Source organism: Protopterus annectens, chromosome 15.part0, assembly GCF_019279795.1.
Source record: "Protopterus annectens isolate FY-2018-M chromosome 15.part0, PAN1.0, whole genome shotgun sequence".
Lineage (NCBI taxonomy): Eukaryota > Metazoa > Chordata > Ceratodontiformes > Protopteridae > Protopterus > Protopterus annectens.
Window position 1 is genome coordinate 406,972,272 of NC_056749.1, and position 18,810 is coordinate 406,991,081.

Below are 18,810 nucleotides of genomic sequence, written 5' to 3' on the forward strand. Positions count from 1 at the left end.
ATGAAGGTATTCACCAAGACCTGAGGATGAATTCATTTCTAGCAATACTACTCTCCTTTGCTTGCTGATTTAACTCTTCATTCAGACCCTGGTAGAGTATGTGTGTGCGCAATGTATGTTTATGCATAAGATTGGTTAAATTGATCTAAACAGCATAAGAGTGGCAGGAAAAATATTGACACAAATCTCTAAACTCCAAAAAGCCTTATGTGACTTCGGAGGTGGTATGTATAATTATCAGGGAGTGTGGGGGCTTGCCCCACTGCAGATGCTTTTTTTTTGATGTGATTAGATTTTCTCTGTTTTGTTGGATGCTTTTATGTCCATATTTTGTTGGTCATATGCTGTTTAGATCATTTGAAGTAATCCCACATGTGTGCATTTGTGAGTGTGGGTGTATATGTTAGTTTTTTTTTAACTAAGTTGAATTATTACACTAAAGTGGTCATCTGTGAATTTGCAAGCATTATTTCTTTTTTATCCAAAATGTTTTACTAATGTGTTTTTTAGGTTCCAGATCAGATGTTCTTTCATACAGATTATCGACCTCTCATTCGAGATGCTAATAACTATGTCCTGGATGAGCAGACCCAGCAGGCTCCCCACCTTATGCCTCCCCCCTTCCTAGTAGATGTAGAGGGTAACCCCCATCCTACGCATTACCAGAGACTTGTTCCAGGGCGGGAGAATTGCAAAGATGAGCAGCTTATTCCACAGCTAGGATATGTAGCAAATGGTAAGTTTTTGTCATTATTGAAGGTTTTGTTGTCTTAAGTCTGTTCCTTTGTTATGTATAAGTGTATGAATATGCACCTGTAGATGGAAACAAAGGAATACATTATTTTCATATACAGGTGGGTTTTACATTTTAAATATGAATTGCCATGGTTAAACTTCTTCAGAAAAAAATAAAATCATTCTTCATTGAGGATTTCCTGTAGCAGACCAGTTTTGATATCTCCTGATTTTTTTTCCAAACAGTTGATATTCCTGTGTGTCTCTGCTAGCCTTGTGGTGTAGCTGAACACTGTCTATTTCTGTAATCAAGTTTACAATTTATCCATTTTTGCATTGCATTTTTAGTCTGTTTCCACATACCTTAGCTTGCGAGACAAACCGGCTTTAGTCCATATACGCAAGTATTTCATCATACATTGTTGAACCAGCTCATGTGGGTACATAGTTTACTGTTGCAGCTGTTTTATCTTCATTAATTCTATATCTTGAAACCCACACACAACTGTCTCAAAATGATCCATAAGAGCAGAAATGTCATTTTCTGAATTTGTAAGTACAAAAAAGTGTATTTTTCTTGATTACCATAAACATTCATATCTCTGGATTACTTGGAGTCCCTTATTTTCTTTGCCAGTGGCTTTAAATAAAAGCAAATTAACTGGGAAAGAGGACATATACCTTGCCTAGTTCCTGTGTTCAAGCATAGTTTGTTTGAGTGGAGCCATCCCACCTTAATTCTTGCCATCATTTCTTCATATATCCTTCTAATTGACCTTATTTTATTAGGGAATTGCAAGTACTGCCATTGTCCTGCTCATGCAATACAGTCAGCTGAGATTTTATACTCCCTTTACATCAAGGGCAACAAACAGTAGTGTGATGTCTTCTAGTATTCTTCTTCCTTCATGGATCATATTTTCTGTTAATGTTGCCAAATGTTTGCTTCCACTCAGAGTCCACATTGATCATATCTTTCAATTTTAGCAAAATTTCATCTTTCTTTTAGTCAGTATAGATTTTAACAATAATAATCATGGTTTAAACTTTTTTCTGTATAAAGCTGGATCTTAAAGGGTCTTTGTCCTCTTTGGGTAATAGTCATCTCAGCTTTCTTCCAAGATACTGGTACTTTTAAAATAATAAACAAAATCTTCCAGATTTCTTATTTTCTTCCTTCCAGCTTTCACACTTCCAGAGGAATACTGTTTGCTCCTGGCGACTCCCCTGTTGGTTGATTATACATCATTTTATACAATCTCTTCTCTTAGCTATTAATCATTGAGCCTCATCATCTATAACCTTGGCATAATAGTATTCCTGAAGTATTTCCATGTGTGCTTTTTCTTGGTTACAACATCCCACTGCTTTATGCAGATGTTCATAACATTTCCAACATATGTCCAAACCCTCTATAGGCTCTCTTGTTGTAGGCTCCCTAGATTTGGCAATAACCCATTATACTTTCTGTTGCCAGAGTTGTGCTGAAGGTTTTTATGCTTTGGAGTTATCAAAATATAGTTGTTTAATAGCATTTTTTCTAAACTCATGCATATTACCCAAAGACTGCCTTGTTCTCCTTGCATGCACTTCTCCGATTCCCTTCTGCAGTACTTTAATATTTGTTAACCCTTCTAAATAATTTCTATAATTTCCACTGTTTCCTAAATTCAAAGCAGGAAAAGGCCTGTGTCTCACTATTAATTACATTGCATCTTTGTCTTGATGTTGGTACATAATCTGAAATGGTTATTAGATGTGTGTCAAGGCTTTCATTTAAATATGCATGTTCCTGTGAAATATAATTTCTATCCAGTCTAGCACATGTATTCCACCATGGGGAGTATGTAAATTCTGTTTTCTTATAACCGGACTGATGTCTTCTATACAAATGTTCTCATACAGTTCTTCAGAAGTATATCCTCATGTGTTAAATCTTCCCTTAAAAGTCCCTTGATACATCCTCAGTATTACAAATCAGGTTCCATTCCCCACACATAAATAATCCCTGCTGAGGGCTTATTTATCCCAAAATTCTTTAAACTCCGTGATAGTTTTAGATGGAATATACAGGCCAGCATAGTTCTCCTCTGCTACTGATCCTGTTACTACCACAAATCTACCTTTTGTTATCACTTTCTCCTCTTCTTTTACTATTGGAGTCCCTCTAGTAATCAGTTTTACTTCACCTTTCTTTTGTCTAATATTTTGCTAAATATCCACCCTGCAAGCCTTTGTCAAATTCACATGATCTGATGCTATCCGTGTCATTATTGATCACATATGTGTCACGGATCCAAGCCAAGCCGGCAAAGTGAGCGACAGCTCCTGAGCTCAAGCTCCTCCCTTCTCCTTACTTCCTACTACCCGTAGTCCTCAGATCTCATTTACCACAGTTGTGAACAGTTGGTTCCTGAGCTTGGGCAAGCCTAAAGCTAAGTAGTACCTTTTTTAAAGGGTTTTTCTTCTGCCTTTTCAGTCTATTCCCATTTTTAGTGGGAGCAGTAATCCTAGTGGGTTTTTTGTTAGTGTAGCTTTTTGGAGTTAGGCTTCCTCCCTCCCACTAGTTGTCTCTGGCGTTGTCCCTTCCCACCTTTTTCCCTTCTGTCGCCTTTCCCTATGAAGTGTGTGTGTGTGTGGTGTTTGGTGTGTGCTGGTATGGCTGAGAAGCCTGTGGGCTTCAAACGATGCTCCTTATGTGGTTGCAAGCTGACCTCCACAGACACGCATGAGGAGTGCGGCTACTGTCTAGGAGAGCCCCATTTAGAGGTTGAATGCGACATTTGTGCCAGATTCAACTCAGGGCTCTCCTAGACCATACGAATAAGCTGCTACTAAAGGGTCTAGCCTCAGGGGGTTCCTTGGTTTCAGGATCCCCATGGAAGGTGCCCCCTGATCCAAAGAGGAAGCATTCCTCTAGGAATCACTCTTGAATATGGGCCAGGCTGTCTGATCCAAGTGCTCCGGACCCAAGTCCAGCCTCAGGCACTTTGGCTCTGAGAACCTCTACTTCTAAGGCCAGCTCTGAACCCTCCAGGACTGACAGGGTCTCTGATCCACCTGTAGGGACAAGGTCCCCATTGGCTCAACCGACTGTCTTGGACCTGTCGGCTCTGTCCTCTGCTCCATCTCCATCAGCTGTCTGTGCGCCGACTGAGACTGTCATCATGGTAGACTTACCAGTCCGATCCTGGTTCTTGGATCTAAAGATCCTCTTGTAGGGGCTGTAGGCTGTCCACCCACTTGGATCACTCATCTGTTTCTTCTAGGTCCACCAGAAGTTTGCTCCTCTCCGATATGGACCAAATGATGAGTTTCCTCAAAGCCCAAATGGAACGGAGTTTACTCCCTTCCCCTAGTGTGCCTAAGGGTCCCTCTTCCACCCCCATGCTCCTCTCTCCCTGACTGACCTCCTGAGAGCTTGGTGCCCCAGGTTCAGGGCTCGTCGAAGGTGCGTCAGTTGGCGTCAGGAAGTACTCCTACTCCCATGCCACTTTGGGTCCAATCTTTCCTCACTGTCTGCCTTAACTTGTGCCCAGATGTCCACCCAGGCCACAGGGGGTGGGTTTGGGTCCAAAGTTTTCGGTTCATTCTCTTTCCTTGGGGACTTCTGCCTTGGAAAGCTCGGGACTGATATCCGGTGGTGTAGGCACTGGACCGGGTTCCCCCCTCCCCCCACATGGACTTGGCCGGTGGGGAGATGGGGTTGGGGCTTCATCCATTCCCTCGGCCTTTCAGGCGATAGAGAGGACCATGTCCAGAAGGTCGGCTTCCTCCCCCTCAGCTCTGAACCCTATGTTACCTGGTTCCATTTTGGGTGGTGAGTCCTCGTCTTTGGCCCAGAGTTACCCACCCCAAGATCACATCCAGAGGGGAGTTACCCCCCTTGGGGTCCTCTCTTCCCTGTGGAGGAGCCTCCTCAGAAGAGGTCGTGCAAGACTAGGCACCTTGACTTCCCACGGGAGTCTCTTACCGATGACACAGACTTCGATGAAGGGGACGGGTCCCCCAGACTTCCACTCAGGGAGATGTTCTGAGACGTCCTGGAAGTCCTTAAGGAGTGGGGTGGTTGGTCTACCCCAACTCCGTCCTCTGAGGAATCCGTGTTCTTGAAAGCATTCAGGGTGAGGGTGTCCCCCTGTTGATGAGTTGGTTCAGCTCATGGCCAGCAGGGCTTGGAAGGAGTCAGACACAGTGGAACCAGTGCCCAAGAGAGCAGACAAATTCCTTCGCGCCTCCCCCCACCCCACCCCACCCACCCCCACCCAAAGTAATGCTCTTCTGGAGCAACGGTGTACCAGTGGATGCTATTGTGGTTGCAGCAGCCACCAAAAAGGACTCACAGAACAGAGCTTCTCAGTCCATCCCCCCTAACAGGGAGTCTAGGGCAATGGACCTATTTGGGAAGCCCATTTACACCTCTGCCACTTTTGGACTGAGGGCAGCTAACTATGTGGCACATTTCACCCAGCTGCAAAGGGAATTTGTGTCAGAACTCTCCATTACCCTTTCAGAATTATTGCCTGCAGAGAGCTTGAAGACAGTTTCTCCAAAGCTCATTACTCTCACCTCCATTGCCAGTGCTTTGATGAGGATGATCTCAAACTCTGTAGAGGTCACCTCTCTTGCAACGGGTACAGGCATTGCCATCAGGCACCGCCTATGTGGATTTGCAGACAACTTTAAGGCAGCCTTCAGTAATGCCCCTTTTGATGGGTCTAACCTCTTTAGTCCTTCAGTCAGAGACTTTGACCTGCAGTGAGCAGGCAGGGTAAGACATTGTTGGCTGTCTGTATCAAGTTTTCTACTCCCCAGTGGTCCTTTTCTAAGACTAAGAGGGGGCAGTAAGAAGCTGTGGTTCCATAAGTCTGTCTTCCTTCCAGGATGCTCCACAGGATTTCTTCTCTTCTGGCCAGGGAGGAGGTTTGACAGCAGCTGCCGCCTTAGAGGCAGAGGGGGTCTGCAAAATCAGGGATTCCAAGAGCCTTTCTCAGAAAAGCCCAAGCAGCACCCCTGAAGTGCTGCCAGACTGCCCTACCCTGGAGGCAGTCAGGGGTTGGATATCCCTGCACCAACTAGCCTGGGCTATTATCACCTAGGACCAGTCGGTGCTCAACATTGTATCCAGGGGTTATGTCATTCCATTCGATTTCCCACCACTACCACAGAAGTCCCTCCCAGATGTCCCACCCTGCCAAAGGGAGTTGGCTGTCGTAGAGGTCCGCGACCTCCTGCAAAAGTGCCATCCAAAAGGTCCCAGCAGGACAGCAAGGATCCGGAACTTACTCTCCCTTCTTTTTAGTGCCAAAAACGAACAGGAGACCTGTGTCCCATCCTGGACCTTATTCGGCTGAACCTGTCAGTCCAGAAGTCTAAGTTCTGAATGTTCATTGTTCAGTCCATTCTGCAGCTTTTGGGCAAGGATGACTGGATGTGCTCCATAGATCTCAAGGACACATGTATCACATAAAAATAGACACTCCAGGAGATTTATGCGCTTCCGGCAAGGGGCAAATCACCATCACTTCAGGGCCCTGCCCTTCCGTCTCACCTCAGCCCCTCAGGTGTTCAGATGAATGGCAGTGGTTGCAGCCCATCACTGACTGCAGGGATTTCAGGTCTTCCTGTACCTGGACAATTGGCTCCATACAGCTCCCACAAAGCATCATCGTCTTCAAGCTGTGGATTTCACCCTAAACCTTTTTCAAGATCCAGGGATTACGCTGAATTTTCCGAAGTCGCAACTTTTCCCTAGTTAAAGACTAGAATTTATAGGGATGCTTCTCAACACTGTGTTGGAGACATCCACCCTTTCTCTTGGCAGAGTAGCCACCATCCAGCAGCAAGTCTGCTCCATTTTGGAAAGGACCAAGTCCCAGCCCATCTCATTCAAGTTCTGGGGTCGATGGCTGCATCCATCCAATTGGTGGTTCTGGCCAGGCTCCACATGCAGGTGCTCCAGTGGAGTCTGGCAGTACAATGGTTTCCTTGTCTTCATCCTATGTCTTACTTGATCCATATTTCCAAGGTCTGCAAGCTTCACCTGTCTTGGTGGGTTCAGACCCAGGATCTCCTGTTGGGGAGACTATCTTGCCTTCCTCTGCCCCACGCCACAGTGACCATGTACGCTTCCCTTTTGGGGTGGAGGGGGCATGTCCAGGGAAGGATGGTCCAAGGCACGTGGGACCCCTTCAGAGACCAAGTTACACATTAATGTCTTCGAGATGAGAGCAGTCCTCTTGATGTTGCAAGCCTTGCAGGACTTCCTCCTTATCAGCACGGTAACTGTTCAAAGAGGCAACATGGCAGTGGTCTGGTATTACATCAGAAAACAATGGGGAACACTATCTTACCCTTCGTGCAGAAAGGCCATGAGAGTTTGGGAATGGGCGATAGCCTCAGGCCGCTTTCGCCTTGCAACGCACATCCCCAGTGAATCCAACATTCTAGCTGACAAGCTGCGCAGGACCATTCTGAGTCCTCACAAGTGGTCCCTGAATCAGTCAGTGGTGAACCAGATCTTCGCACTTAGGGGTCCCTGTGCTGCGATCTTTTTGCATCTCGGAACAATCACAAATGCTGCACCTTTTTTGCCCTGATCCCCCCTCCCAGGGAGTCCCCCAGGGATGCTCTGATTCACAATTGGCCACCGGGTCTCCTTTATGCTTGTCCTCCTATCCCCCTGATTCCCAATGTTCTGCAGAAAGCCTGGTGCCTGAAAGCACTCAGCTCATCCTCATTGCCTTCTTTTGGCCTCAACAGGCATGATTCTCCCTTCTCTGGTCTCATCTAAAATGTCCTCCTTGGATATTGGATCCAGCTCTGGCTCTTATTTCTCACCCAGAGGGGCTTCCCTCCCCAAAATGAAGTCCTTGAAACTGACAGTCTTGTTCCTCCAGTTATAATCAGCCAAACTAAGTTACCTTCCCTGGTGAAGGATATTATTTTGGCTTCCCAGAAGCCATCTGTCAAGAACGTTTACCTCAGCAAATGGAAGAAATTTTCTGTTTGGGTTCATCAAAGGGATATAGATCCCTTTTCAGCCCCCATGTCGGCTGTCTTGTCCTTGTCTTGCCTCTTTCATCAAGGGGCTAGTTTTTCTATGATAAAGCTTCAGCTGGCGGTGATATCCAACTTCCATCAGGACGTTAGCCCATTTTTTTCTTCGATTATCTAAAGCATTCCTAAAGGGAGTGTTCTTACTTCGCCCTCCTTTGAAGGACCCTTCCCCTCTGTGGGATCTTTCCTTGGTACTGCAGTCTTTGACCGTTACTCCTTTAGAACCTGCTGCAGCTTGTGATAAGTTCTTGTCTTGGAAGACTGCCTTTTTAGTTGCTATCACTTCTGCCAAAAGAGTTTCTGAATTGCAAGCCCTCTGTATAAAACCCCCTTTTATGGTTTTCCATAAGGACAAGGTTTCCCCTTGGAGCCAGTCTTTCTTTTGTTCCCAAGGTGGCTTCGAAAATAACCTGAACCAGTGTATTAAGCTTCCAGTCTTTTTCCCAAATTATTCTAACAAAGGCAAGGATCAGCTGCATTGCCTGGATGTGCATAGACAGCTGCATTTCCATCTAAACAGGACTGAAGAATTTTGAAGATCTGACCAACTATTTGTAGTGTTTTCTCAGGCTAGGAGAGGCATGGCCTTATCCAAAGTCTCCCTCTCTCGTTGGATTCTTTCCTGCATAGGGCATATCTATCAGCTTACCAAAGATCTTCCCAGACCTCTCAAAGCCCACTCTACTAAGTCTGTGGCTACATCCTCTGCGTTCTGGGCTAGGATATCATAGGATGACATTTATGCTGCGACCACTTGGTCAAGTCATCATACTTTTGTGATGCACTGTAAATTGGATCTGGTGTCTAGGAGTAGGGCATCCTTCGGTTCTGCTGTGCTCTGGGATGTCATTTCTTGAGGCCTCCCAGGATTTTGGGTAGCTGGGGATTCTGACCCATCCAGGATCAATGACACAGATAGCATCAGATTATGTACTCACCATAACTTGACATCTGTGCTATCCAGTGTCATTATTCATCACATTCCCACTCTCCGTCCCCCTCCTTCTGGTGGCCAAGGGAAGCTTGGAGGTGGTGTGTGGGCTGGCGGTATGTGTTTTCTGAATAATTTAGGTCCCTGTAAGGGACATTCGCTTAGCAAACTCAATCTGAGGATTATGGTAGTAGGAAGTCAGAAGGGAGGAGCTTGAGCTCAGGAGCTGCCACTCACTTTGACTGCTCGAATCTGAGGGTCGTATCCGTGACCTGTCTGTGATGAAGGACACTGCATAGCATAGATGCCAAGTTGTGGTGAGTACATAACTCTTAATTTCTATCCAGATGTGTCTCCTGCAACATTACTTATTTGCACCTTGCACTTACTAATGTAATTCAGTACTAATTGGTTTTTATTTATATCTGTAAGACCATGTACATCTCATAGTAATATGGACAGAGTAGCGATAACGATAGAAAACTGTTACTCCCACATATTATACACAATAACTCTTTTGAATGTGCATTTCCCACTTATAGCTTATATGCACATGCTTGCAGATTGATTTCTTCAAGTAAAAGCAGTTAGTAGTGAAAAAAGCTAGTAACTTTGCAGATGGATATAGGAACATGTATTACTTTTGTTAGACCTCTGCTGATTGCTTGAGCCTGTAGGCTTCTTGTTTCCCACTGAAAGCTTATGCTAATAGTGAAGAAAGAAGCTAATGGCATTGCAAATGCAATAAGCAACTCATTTTCTTATTTTCAAGGCTGTCTGGGTTAAACTATAGATAATGTTTTTCTTAAGCAAAGACCATTGGTTTAGACAGTCACCTGTGTAAAAATACAGGGGAAAATTACTATTTTAATTGTAAATGTAATGTAATCAGTACAGTTTTTATAGCTGTCTGCAGCAGTGCAATATTATATTATATTAACTTCTGCTAGACTATCTTACCTTGTTAGTGTAAATCCTGGATACCTTACAACTAAAAAAAATTAAAATAATGTCTTGTTTTGGGATATTTAACATGTACATCAGTCACTGTTGAGAAGGGAAGGTCTAATATCCTTCTCTTCGTATTGTGCTGAATTCATGATGTCAGGGAGTTTGCCTCTGCTGAATTCTCGTACATCCGCCCACTATACAAAAGTTAAATTCTACTGCTAGGGTGTGCGTGATGTCCCCTGCCTCTCTCAGATGTCAGTCGTAAACAGACATCTGGTATAAAGCGGACGTCAACACGCACCTCTTCAGAACTTTTCTGCTGCTTGTGTGACTGCCAGCTTCGGTCGTCGCTTTGCCAATAGAAGCAATTTCCTCATATGACTTCAGATAAGTACCCCTTAGGGGTTTTCTTTTTTGTTACTTGCTAGTGTTTTGGTTTACATGTCGGGTAGGAAGGGCAAGTGTAGGTGTGGAAAGCAAATTGCACATAAGGATTTGCATGAGCTCTGCCTATTTCGCCTAGGCCATGAACACGACCATGTCACCTGTAGTATTTGTCCCCTTGACCCTCAGAAGCCATCTTGCAGCCTTAAACTATACCTTGAAAATCAGAGACTCAAGTGTCTAGCATCTAGGATGGACCCAACTTTGGAACACTTGGATGAGCCCCGAGTCAAGAACGCAAAAAAAAGTAGGCCCGAATAGACTGCTGTGCCCTCCACTCCAGCCATCACTCTTGAGGCTAGTGAAGGCCTGGAATCTGAACCGGAGTCCTTGGAGCTTTCTTCGGCAGAAGGCCCAGAGGAAACATGTCCTTTGCCTGAGGTCTCGTCCTGGTGGGAATCTCAGACATCTGACTGTCACTGTGGGGAACCAAGGCTCATTGTATCAGAGGGCCTGCACGGCATCTCCCAAATCATGGTACATGAGGACATAGTCTCTGATTTAGTGGAGTGCCTGCCGGCGTCTGGCCCTCTTATTCTCCACTACATTTCTGAAGCCACTCCCACCGAGACCCATAAGAAGAGGAAACTGAAAGCTAAACCAGTTTCTCAGCTTCTGCCTGCTTCACCTGTCGAACAGCCTCCTGATTGGCAGGCCTTCACTGAAGAACCTGCTCAATGCCTTTCTGGCCTTGTGTTAGGGCCCAACGCCTGCACAGGCCCCTGTGCCCTCTACCCTGAGGGGCCTGCCCCGGACGTCTCTTCAGGATAAGAGGATTCATCTGATGAGTCCCTCACCTACTCTTCTCAGATTGCTTCTCCTCTGGGCTATGCTTCACCAGAGGGAGGAATCCAGTGGCACTGACTCCCCTAGTGAGGACCCCACCTTTGGTGAGACCATCACCAAAATGCAAAACTTTTTCAAATGGGACGGCAGTCAAGTGACAGAGACCCAAAAGAGATACTGTGAACTTCAACTGGAGTCTCCCAGTCCTTCTGCTGTGTCCCCAGTACACCCTGCTTTTCTGGATGCTTTCGTGGCTGCTTAAAAAAAACTCTGATTCACAGCCCCCAGCACCCAAGCATCCAGATAGATTCTACAAGGTGCCCGAGGAAGCTGCATTCCTCTACACAACCCCTTTTGCAGACCCTGCAGTTATTTCCATGACAACAGGTAAAACCTCAGTTGCTTCCCTCCACCTCTCTACTGCCCTCTGACAAAGAGAGCAGAATGCTGGAACATCTGGGAAAGAAAGCTTATACTTCTGCCAGCCTAGCAGTAAGAGCAATCAATTACCAGACGCACATGGCCAAATAGTCTGTGGCTGTTTTGGAAGATGTGGTTTAGCAACTGGGAGAGCTCCCAGACTCCCCTGCTAAAGCTAAGATTGGTCACTTGTGTGCAGGAGTTCAGGAGAGAGGCAAACACTCCAAGTGCAGCTACAATGCTGTGGAAGTGCCTGCAAGGACTGCTGCCTGTGGATCTGTCATCGGAAGATACTCCTGGTTAAGGCTGCAACCCCTCCCTGATGACATCAAAGCCAAGCTCCTAGATATGCCCCTGGACAACAAAAACCTGTTTGGTTCAGCAGCTGCTGAACTCTTTAAGACCCTCCAAACCAAAGGTAAGGAACTGCAGGAATTGACATGTCTTTGTCTCCCCAGTTCCACACTTTCAGAGAAATTACCCAGCTAAAACTCTTTGTCAGGTCCTCAGCTAATAGAATACAAGCCAAGTATACAAAAGACCACAGGAAACGGCAACCTTCTAGGCCTGTCATCTCTACTCCATCAGTCGCCTGCAAGAGCAAAAGGTTTTTATTCAAGAATGTTTCTGATGTTCATCTTGTTTCACTGTTGCAGTCTTTACAGTTAGGTTATCCTGCTGGCAGGCTACATGCAGTCGGCCTGAGTTCCAAAGTCTAGGTCCGGCATCGGATGCTGTCGCCTCCTCCCTGACATCAGTGCGCCAGGGGTATAAAAGATGCAGCCGATGCCATTTTCTTCATTCTTTCTTGCCGTGCGGTGCCCGAAGCAAAAGCAGTTTGCAAGTGCTGGTCGGACGACTCCTGAGATTTTCAATTTCGAATTTCAGATCCGAAGTCTTCTTTAAAGCTAAGTACCCCATTGGGGAAACTTTTCTTACTCCAGACCGATGTCAGAAAAAGTTAATTGTATTTCATGTGGAAACAAATACCTCCTAAGGATTTTCATTCTTCCTGTATTCCTTGCCTAGGCCCTGACCATGACGTTGCTAGTTGTCGGTTTTGTGCTAGATTTAACCAACGCACTATTAAGCATCGGTACGATTTTGCATTTCATTATTTTGGCAGAAGATTTAACTATATAATGCCATTGGAGCAACCGACTACCAGAGTTTATAAAAAGCACAAAGAGAAGGACAGGCATCCGAGGTCCAAAACCGATGAGGCCTCCGCTAGGCCTGTTGCCAGTTCACCGGTTCTCAGTGAGGTGCTTTCGCTGCCCCTGACGCCCGCTATCTCAGAGCCACAGGCCGCTTCCGACTCCCATGTGGAGCCGACTAGGCCGCTGGAAACTCCAGGTAGTGGACTCTCAGAAACTATTCCCTCAGATGGGTCTGGAGCCGCTGAACAGGCATCGGCTTCTGAGGGTGTTTTCAGGCCTACACAGTTATATGTAAAACCAACTTCATCTTCAAAGGCAAAGACTAAAGCAGCTCTAAAGACAAAGAAGCAAGTACAGCATTCTCCTGGACAGGCCTCCATGCCTAAACAACAGATGCTTAAAATGGCCGAAGACCTAATTACCTTGATCAGAGGTTCCCATCCCCCTCCTGATAAGAGGCCTAGGCAAGAGATAGAATATGCATCTTCAGATCAGGTTTCCATTTCCTCTGATTCCTCTTCTGAACAGGAATATTCTCTTCCTCCCTATGAGGAATCTGATGCTGAAGAATCTATTCCTTCAGCCTCTCCTGCTGAGGATTATTCTTTTGGGGAAACCCTGCATACTATGAGGGAGCATTTCCACTGGGAGAGCCAAGATTACTCAGAATCCAAGAAAAGGCTCAGAGACTTCCTTTTATTATCTCAGCACAGGCCCCTTGCCATTCCTCCTGTTTTAGACATTGTAGATTATGTATTTTCAGAGTCTGGACTGTCTCCTGACTCTGCCACCAGCTCCTGTTAAACCAGACAGATACTACAGGGTTCCTGATTCACATAAATTTCTTTAACAACCCTGCTGCAGACCCAGAAACGATCTCTCAGGGTCCCAAAGGGGTCAAGACTTCCACTTCAAAAAACCCTATACCCTCTGATAGGGATTCAAGGGCCCTGGACAGATGGGGAAAAAGATTTATACTTCTGCTACCTTGGCTGTAAGAGCTTTAAATTGTAAATTTCATATGCTTAAATATCAGCAATATCTAATGTCACTGCTTAAACAGAAAATGTTGACAAATTCAGAATGTGCAGAAAACAAAGAAATGCAGGATTTATTGCATGCAGCTGAACAAGTAGGAAAGCATACTTTGCAATGAGGTTTTGATTCTCTAGAGGCCTCTTGCAGGGCCGCTATTACAGGTTCTGTCATTAGGAGACATGCTTGGTTAAAAGAACACAATTTGCCTGATCATGTTAAAGGAAAATTATTAGATGCTCCATTATAACATGATACCATGTTTGGTGTTAAAGCAGAAGAAGTGTTGAAGAAAATGGAGGATAAAGCAAAATCTATGCAAACAGTCAAGGATTTCTTACAGGTACAGCCTCCCAGAATTAGCAGAAACTGGCCTGCAAAGAATTGGTCCTTTCCAGTGTCAGACAGGCCACAAAGAGGCAGATACAGATGTCCCAGAGGCAGATCACAGCCCCAAGGCTCATACAGGCCTAAACAATGGGGTGCTTCTACCTCCAAAAGCGGAGAAGAAAAATCACAGCCATACAGGAAACAGTCTCAATGACTTTCCCCTGCCAGCACCAAACACTTGTCTTCTGGCAGCTCCTTTGGGGGGAAAACTAGCACTTTTTTCACAAAATTGGCACATAATCACCCAGGACAAATGGGTATTAAATATCATATCCCAGGGCTACAGGTTCCATTTTCACACCCTGCCAAGGCCAAACGGTATGCCAGACCTGCCACACAATCAATGGGCAGAGGCACAAAAACAAGTTTCATCCCTCATGGACATGAGAGCCATTCAACAAGTACCACAGCAAGAGCAGGGACTAGGATTTTACTCAAGGCTGTTCTTGGTGCCCAGAAAGGACAAAACCTGGAGACCAATACTAGACCTGTCTATCCTGAACACATTCCTGGATATTCCAAAATTCAAAATGTTAGCTCTGCAGCAGCTCCTGCCTATGCTGGGCAAAAAGTCTTGACTTGTGACTTTAGACCTAAAAGAGGCATACCTGCATGTCCCAATCAGGCAATCATGCAGAAGATACCTCAGATTTATAGCTGGCTCAATGCATTGCCAATTCTCTGCACTGCCCTTTGGTTTATTTACTGCGCCCAGGCTCTTCACAAAATGCCTGGCACCAGTAATTGCTTTTTGCTTCAGAGGAATTCAACTATATCCTTACTTGGACGACTGCCTTATTCAAGCAGAGAACAAGGACACTCTACTACAGCATCTGGCGTTTGTAAAAACATTACTAACAGGCCTAGGGTACACAGTAAACAAAAATAAATCAAAACTCGTACCCTCTCAAGAGATATTACTGGGTGCAAGCTTAAATACAACTGCCCAGATGGCTTATCTCACGCCAGTCAAACACAGACAACTGACTACTTATTTCAAAATGTTGGCAGCAAAGACCCAGTTATCTGCAAGAAAAATTCTGCAGGCTTTGGGCTTCATGGCATCCTGCATTTTGCTAATTCCATATGCAAGACTGCATATGAGGAAACTTCAGTGGTATCTAAAAAGTGTTTGGACTCAACATTGCCACAGCCTGGAAACAATAATTACCCTCGTTCCCTGCCTGCAACAGGAGTTTCGATGGTGGACAAAAGCCTGTCACTACAACATGGGACAGCCATTTACCTTACCCACAGCCAGGCAGACCTTGACAACAGATGCATCAGATTATGCCTGGGGGGCCCATATGGCAGGAAGATGTATTCAGGGCACATGGTCCGCAAGTCAAATGCATCTACATATCAATCAAAAAGAGATGCTAGCAGTTCAAAATGCCCTGATAGCCTTCAAGGATCTACTTCATCCAGGACAACTACTGATAAAGACGGACAATACCACAGTCATGTGGTACATAAGCAAGGGGGCACACATTCATACCCCCTCTGCAGACTAGCCATGAACTTGTGGGACACAGCATTGATTTACCAAGTACATCTGCAAGCACAATTCCTGCCAGGAAGGATAAATACTCTGGCAGACGAACTAAGCAGAAACCTAATGGATCCCCACGAGTGGAAATTGGATCCACAAGTCTTTAGCATGACAACAAGGAACTGGGGATGCCCGGACATATTTGCCTCCCCTCACAATTGCCAACTACAAAGATTCTGCACAAGGACTTATCACAAGCAAGCATGGAAAGTGGATGCGCTATCTTTCAGCTGGAAAAACCTAACGGTATATGCATTTCCTCCTCTGCCTCTTCTCCCCAAAGTACTCCTCAAGGTCAGATGAGAAGCCAAAAATTATACCGATTGCCCCATTGTGGCCCCGCCAGCACTGGTACCCTATCCTAAAGAGCTTGTCTCAATGCCCACATTGGACATTTCCTCAAATTCCTCACTTACTGACCCAACAAGACAGTCGGATACTGCACAGCCAACTCAGGACCTTAAATCTGGCAGCATGGCGGATAATGTAGTCATTCAAGACCCACCTCTTTCTAAAGCAGTCATGGATGTTATTTTGGAGGCCAGGAGGCCTAGCACCAGAAAATCTTATGCAGAAAAATGGAAGAGATTCTGTGCTTGGAACCAGGCACAGGGTATTGACACGATTGTTCCAAATATTCCCCAGATTTTGCATTACTTAACTGAGATGCTGGATAAAGGCCTTTCTTTTTCATTAATTAAAATTCATGCCTCTGCCATTTCAGCTCATTATAATACAGAACCACCTTTTTCTCATCCATTACTAAGGCAATACCTCAGAGGGGCCAAAAACATAAGAGCACCAATACCTGCATGGGACCTCAACTGTGTCTTGAAAAAACTTACACTGCCTCTGTTTGAGCCAGCATCTGCAGCTGATATAAAATTCTTATCCTGGAAAACAGCTCTGCTCCTTGCAATAACCTCCGCTAGACAAGTCTGAGTTACAGGCACTCATGGCTATGGAACCTTTTATCATTTTCCATCCTGACAGGGTTTCTCTGCGGACAAACACTACATTTATGCCTAAGGTAGTGACCAGTGCTGCCCTTAACCAAACAATTCACTTGCCTACCTTTTACCCAAACCCACAGAATAAGGGTGAGAGACTTCTGCATTCTTTGGACATTCACAGGCAGCTACACTTTTATTTGGACAGAACCAAAACTTTAAGAAAGACTGAACAACTTCTAGTAGCATATGCTGCAGGATCATGAGGAAAGCCTATCTCAAAGCAGACTATTTCAAAGTGGATAGGCCACTGCATTCGTTTCTGCTATTCACAGCATGGCAAATCAGTGCCTAAGGGCATTAGGCCACATTCCACCAGAGCAGCAGCCACTTCAGCAGCCTTCCTCAGAGGAGTACCAACCAAAGACATCTTAGAGGCTGCAACTTGGAGTTCAGTGCATACTTTTACAAAGCACTATCACTTACCTCTCTACTCTAAATCCAGGGCAGGCTTTGCCACTGCAGTTCTGCAGGGCCTGATAGCCTCTCCTAATCCTATTTAGCATCAGCCTTCCGACCATAGCTTTGGGATTCAACCCAATTGTAATGACTGCAACAATGAAACACGATGAACATAGTACAGATGTTCATCATGCATACAGCTGCAGTCATAACAGATGGGTTCTCCTGCCGTCAGGCGGGTCCTCGGTCGGCCGAATTCCAAAGTCTAGGTCTGGTGTCAGTTGTCGTCGCTTCTTCCCTGACGTCAGTGCGACAGGGGTATAAAAGAACCAGCCGACACCATTTTCTCCAGTCTTTCTTGCCGCGTGGTGCCCGAAGCAGAAGCAGTTCGCAAGTGCCGGTCGGCCAGCTCCTGAAATTACGAAAATTTTGCAACCGAAGTCTTCTTGAAAGTTAAGTACCCCGTTGGGGAAACTTTTCTTGCCTCAGACCGATGTCAGACAGTTAATAATTGCATTTCATGTGGGAAGCAAATACCCCATAAGGATTTTCATTCCCTCTGTATTCCTTGTTTAGGCCCAGACCACGACGTCTCGGTCTGTCGTTTTTGTGCTACATTCAACAAGCGCACCATTAAGCGTCGGACGGAGTTCGCCCAGCATTATTTTGGCAAAGCATTTAACTATATTATGTCGTCGGATACTCCAACTCCAGTTTTGTCTAAAAAGCGCAAGGATAAGGACCGACACACGAGGTCCGCGGCCTCTACCGACACCACGCCAAAGCCGACTACACGTGGTCTGGTTCTCAGCGAGGCACCTACGCAGTCCCTGACTACCGACGACACTTCATTGGCGGTGTCTCCGGTACCCGAAGTCGCAGGCTCCTCGGCCCACACCCCGACTGCAGATACCGAAGCCACTCTTGGAGGTGAATCTCAAACTGTGGACAGGTCTACCTCCTCTCAAGGTGTCTTCAGACCTTTCTCTTCTTTTTCCATCAAGGCTTTCACTAAGTCTAAAGCAGCCATGCATTCTAAGAGGCAAGCTACACAGGGCCCATCTCCAGGCCCCATGCCTAAAAAACAGATGCTTAAAATGGCTGAGGATTTAATTACTCTTATCAGGGGTTCTCAACCCCCCCGGACAAAAGGCCCAGAGTGGAGGAAGAATCCCCCTCCTCTGATCAGGGCTCCATTATATCAGAGCACTCTGATGAACAGGAACATTCTTTCTCCCCTTTTGAAGACTCCGATGCAGAGGAGTTCATTCCATCTGTATCCCCCCCCCCAGAGGATTACTCATTTGGGGAAACTTTGCATACCTTAAGGGAACACTTCCACTGGGAAGGCCAAGATTACTCAGATTCCAAGAAAAGGCTTAGGGAATTTCTCTTGCTACCTCAGCACAGGCCTCTGGCTATACCTCCTGTCTTACATACTAGATGATGTGTACTCGGAGGCCTGCCTTAACCCGGATTCTCTACCTCCAGCCCCAGTCAAGCCTGACAGGTACTACAGGGTCCCTGACTCACACCAATTTCTATACAAAAGCCATACTGCTGACCCAGAAACCATCTCACAGGGTCCCAAGGGAATTAAGACCTCCACTGCTAAAAACCCATTACCTTCCGAGAGAGATTCCAGATCCTTAGAAAGGTGGGGAAAAAAGGTATATACCTCGGCCACCTTAACCATGAGGGCATTAAACTGTCAGTTCCATATGCTAAAGTACCAACAGTTTTTGTTATCACAACTGAGAAGTAAAATGTCACAACCTGAACAACCAGACTTGAAGGAGTTGCAGGATTTGATGCACAGTGCAGAACAAGTGGGTAAACATACCTTACAATGTGGTTTTGGTGCTCTAGAGGCCTCATGTAGAGCTGCTGTTACAGGATCAGTCATACGTAGACATGCCTAGCTCAGGGAACAAA

General features: G+C 45.6%; 1 protein-coding gene across 1 annotated transcript in view; it reads left to right on the forward strand.

Moving 5' to 3' along the window:
* BRWD3 (bromodomain and WD repeat domain containing 3) overlaps positions 1-18,810 on the forward strand; it is a 1,896,258-nt gene that overhangs the window by 424,195 nt on the left and 1,453,253 nt on the right. The window contains exon 16 of the mRNA XM_044057276.1: positions 511-736. Within this exon, the coding sequence (XP_043913211.1) occupies positions 511-736 (226 nt within the window). The remainder of the gene's footprint in view (positions 1-510; positions 737-18,810) is intronic.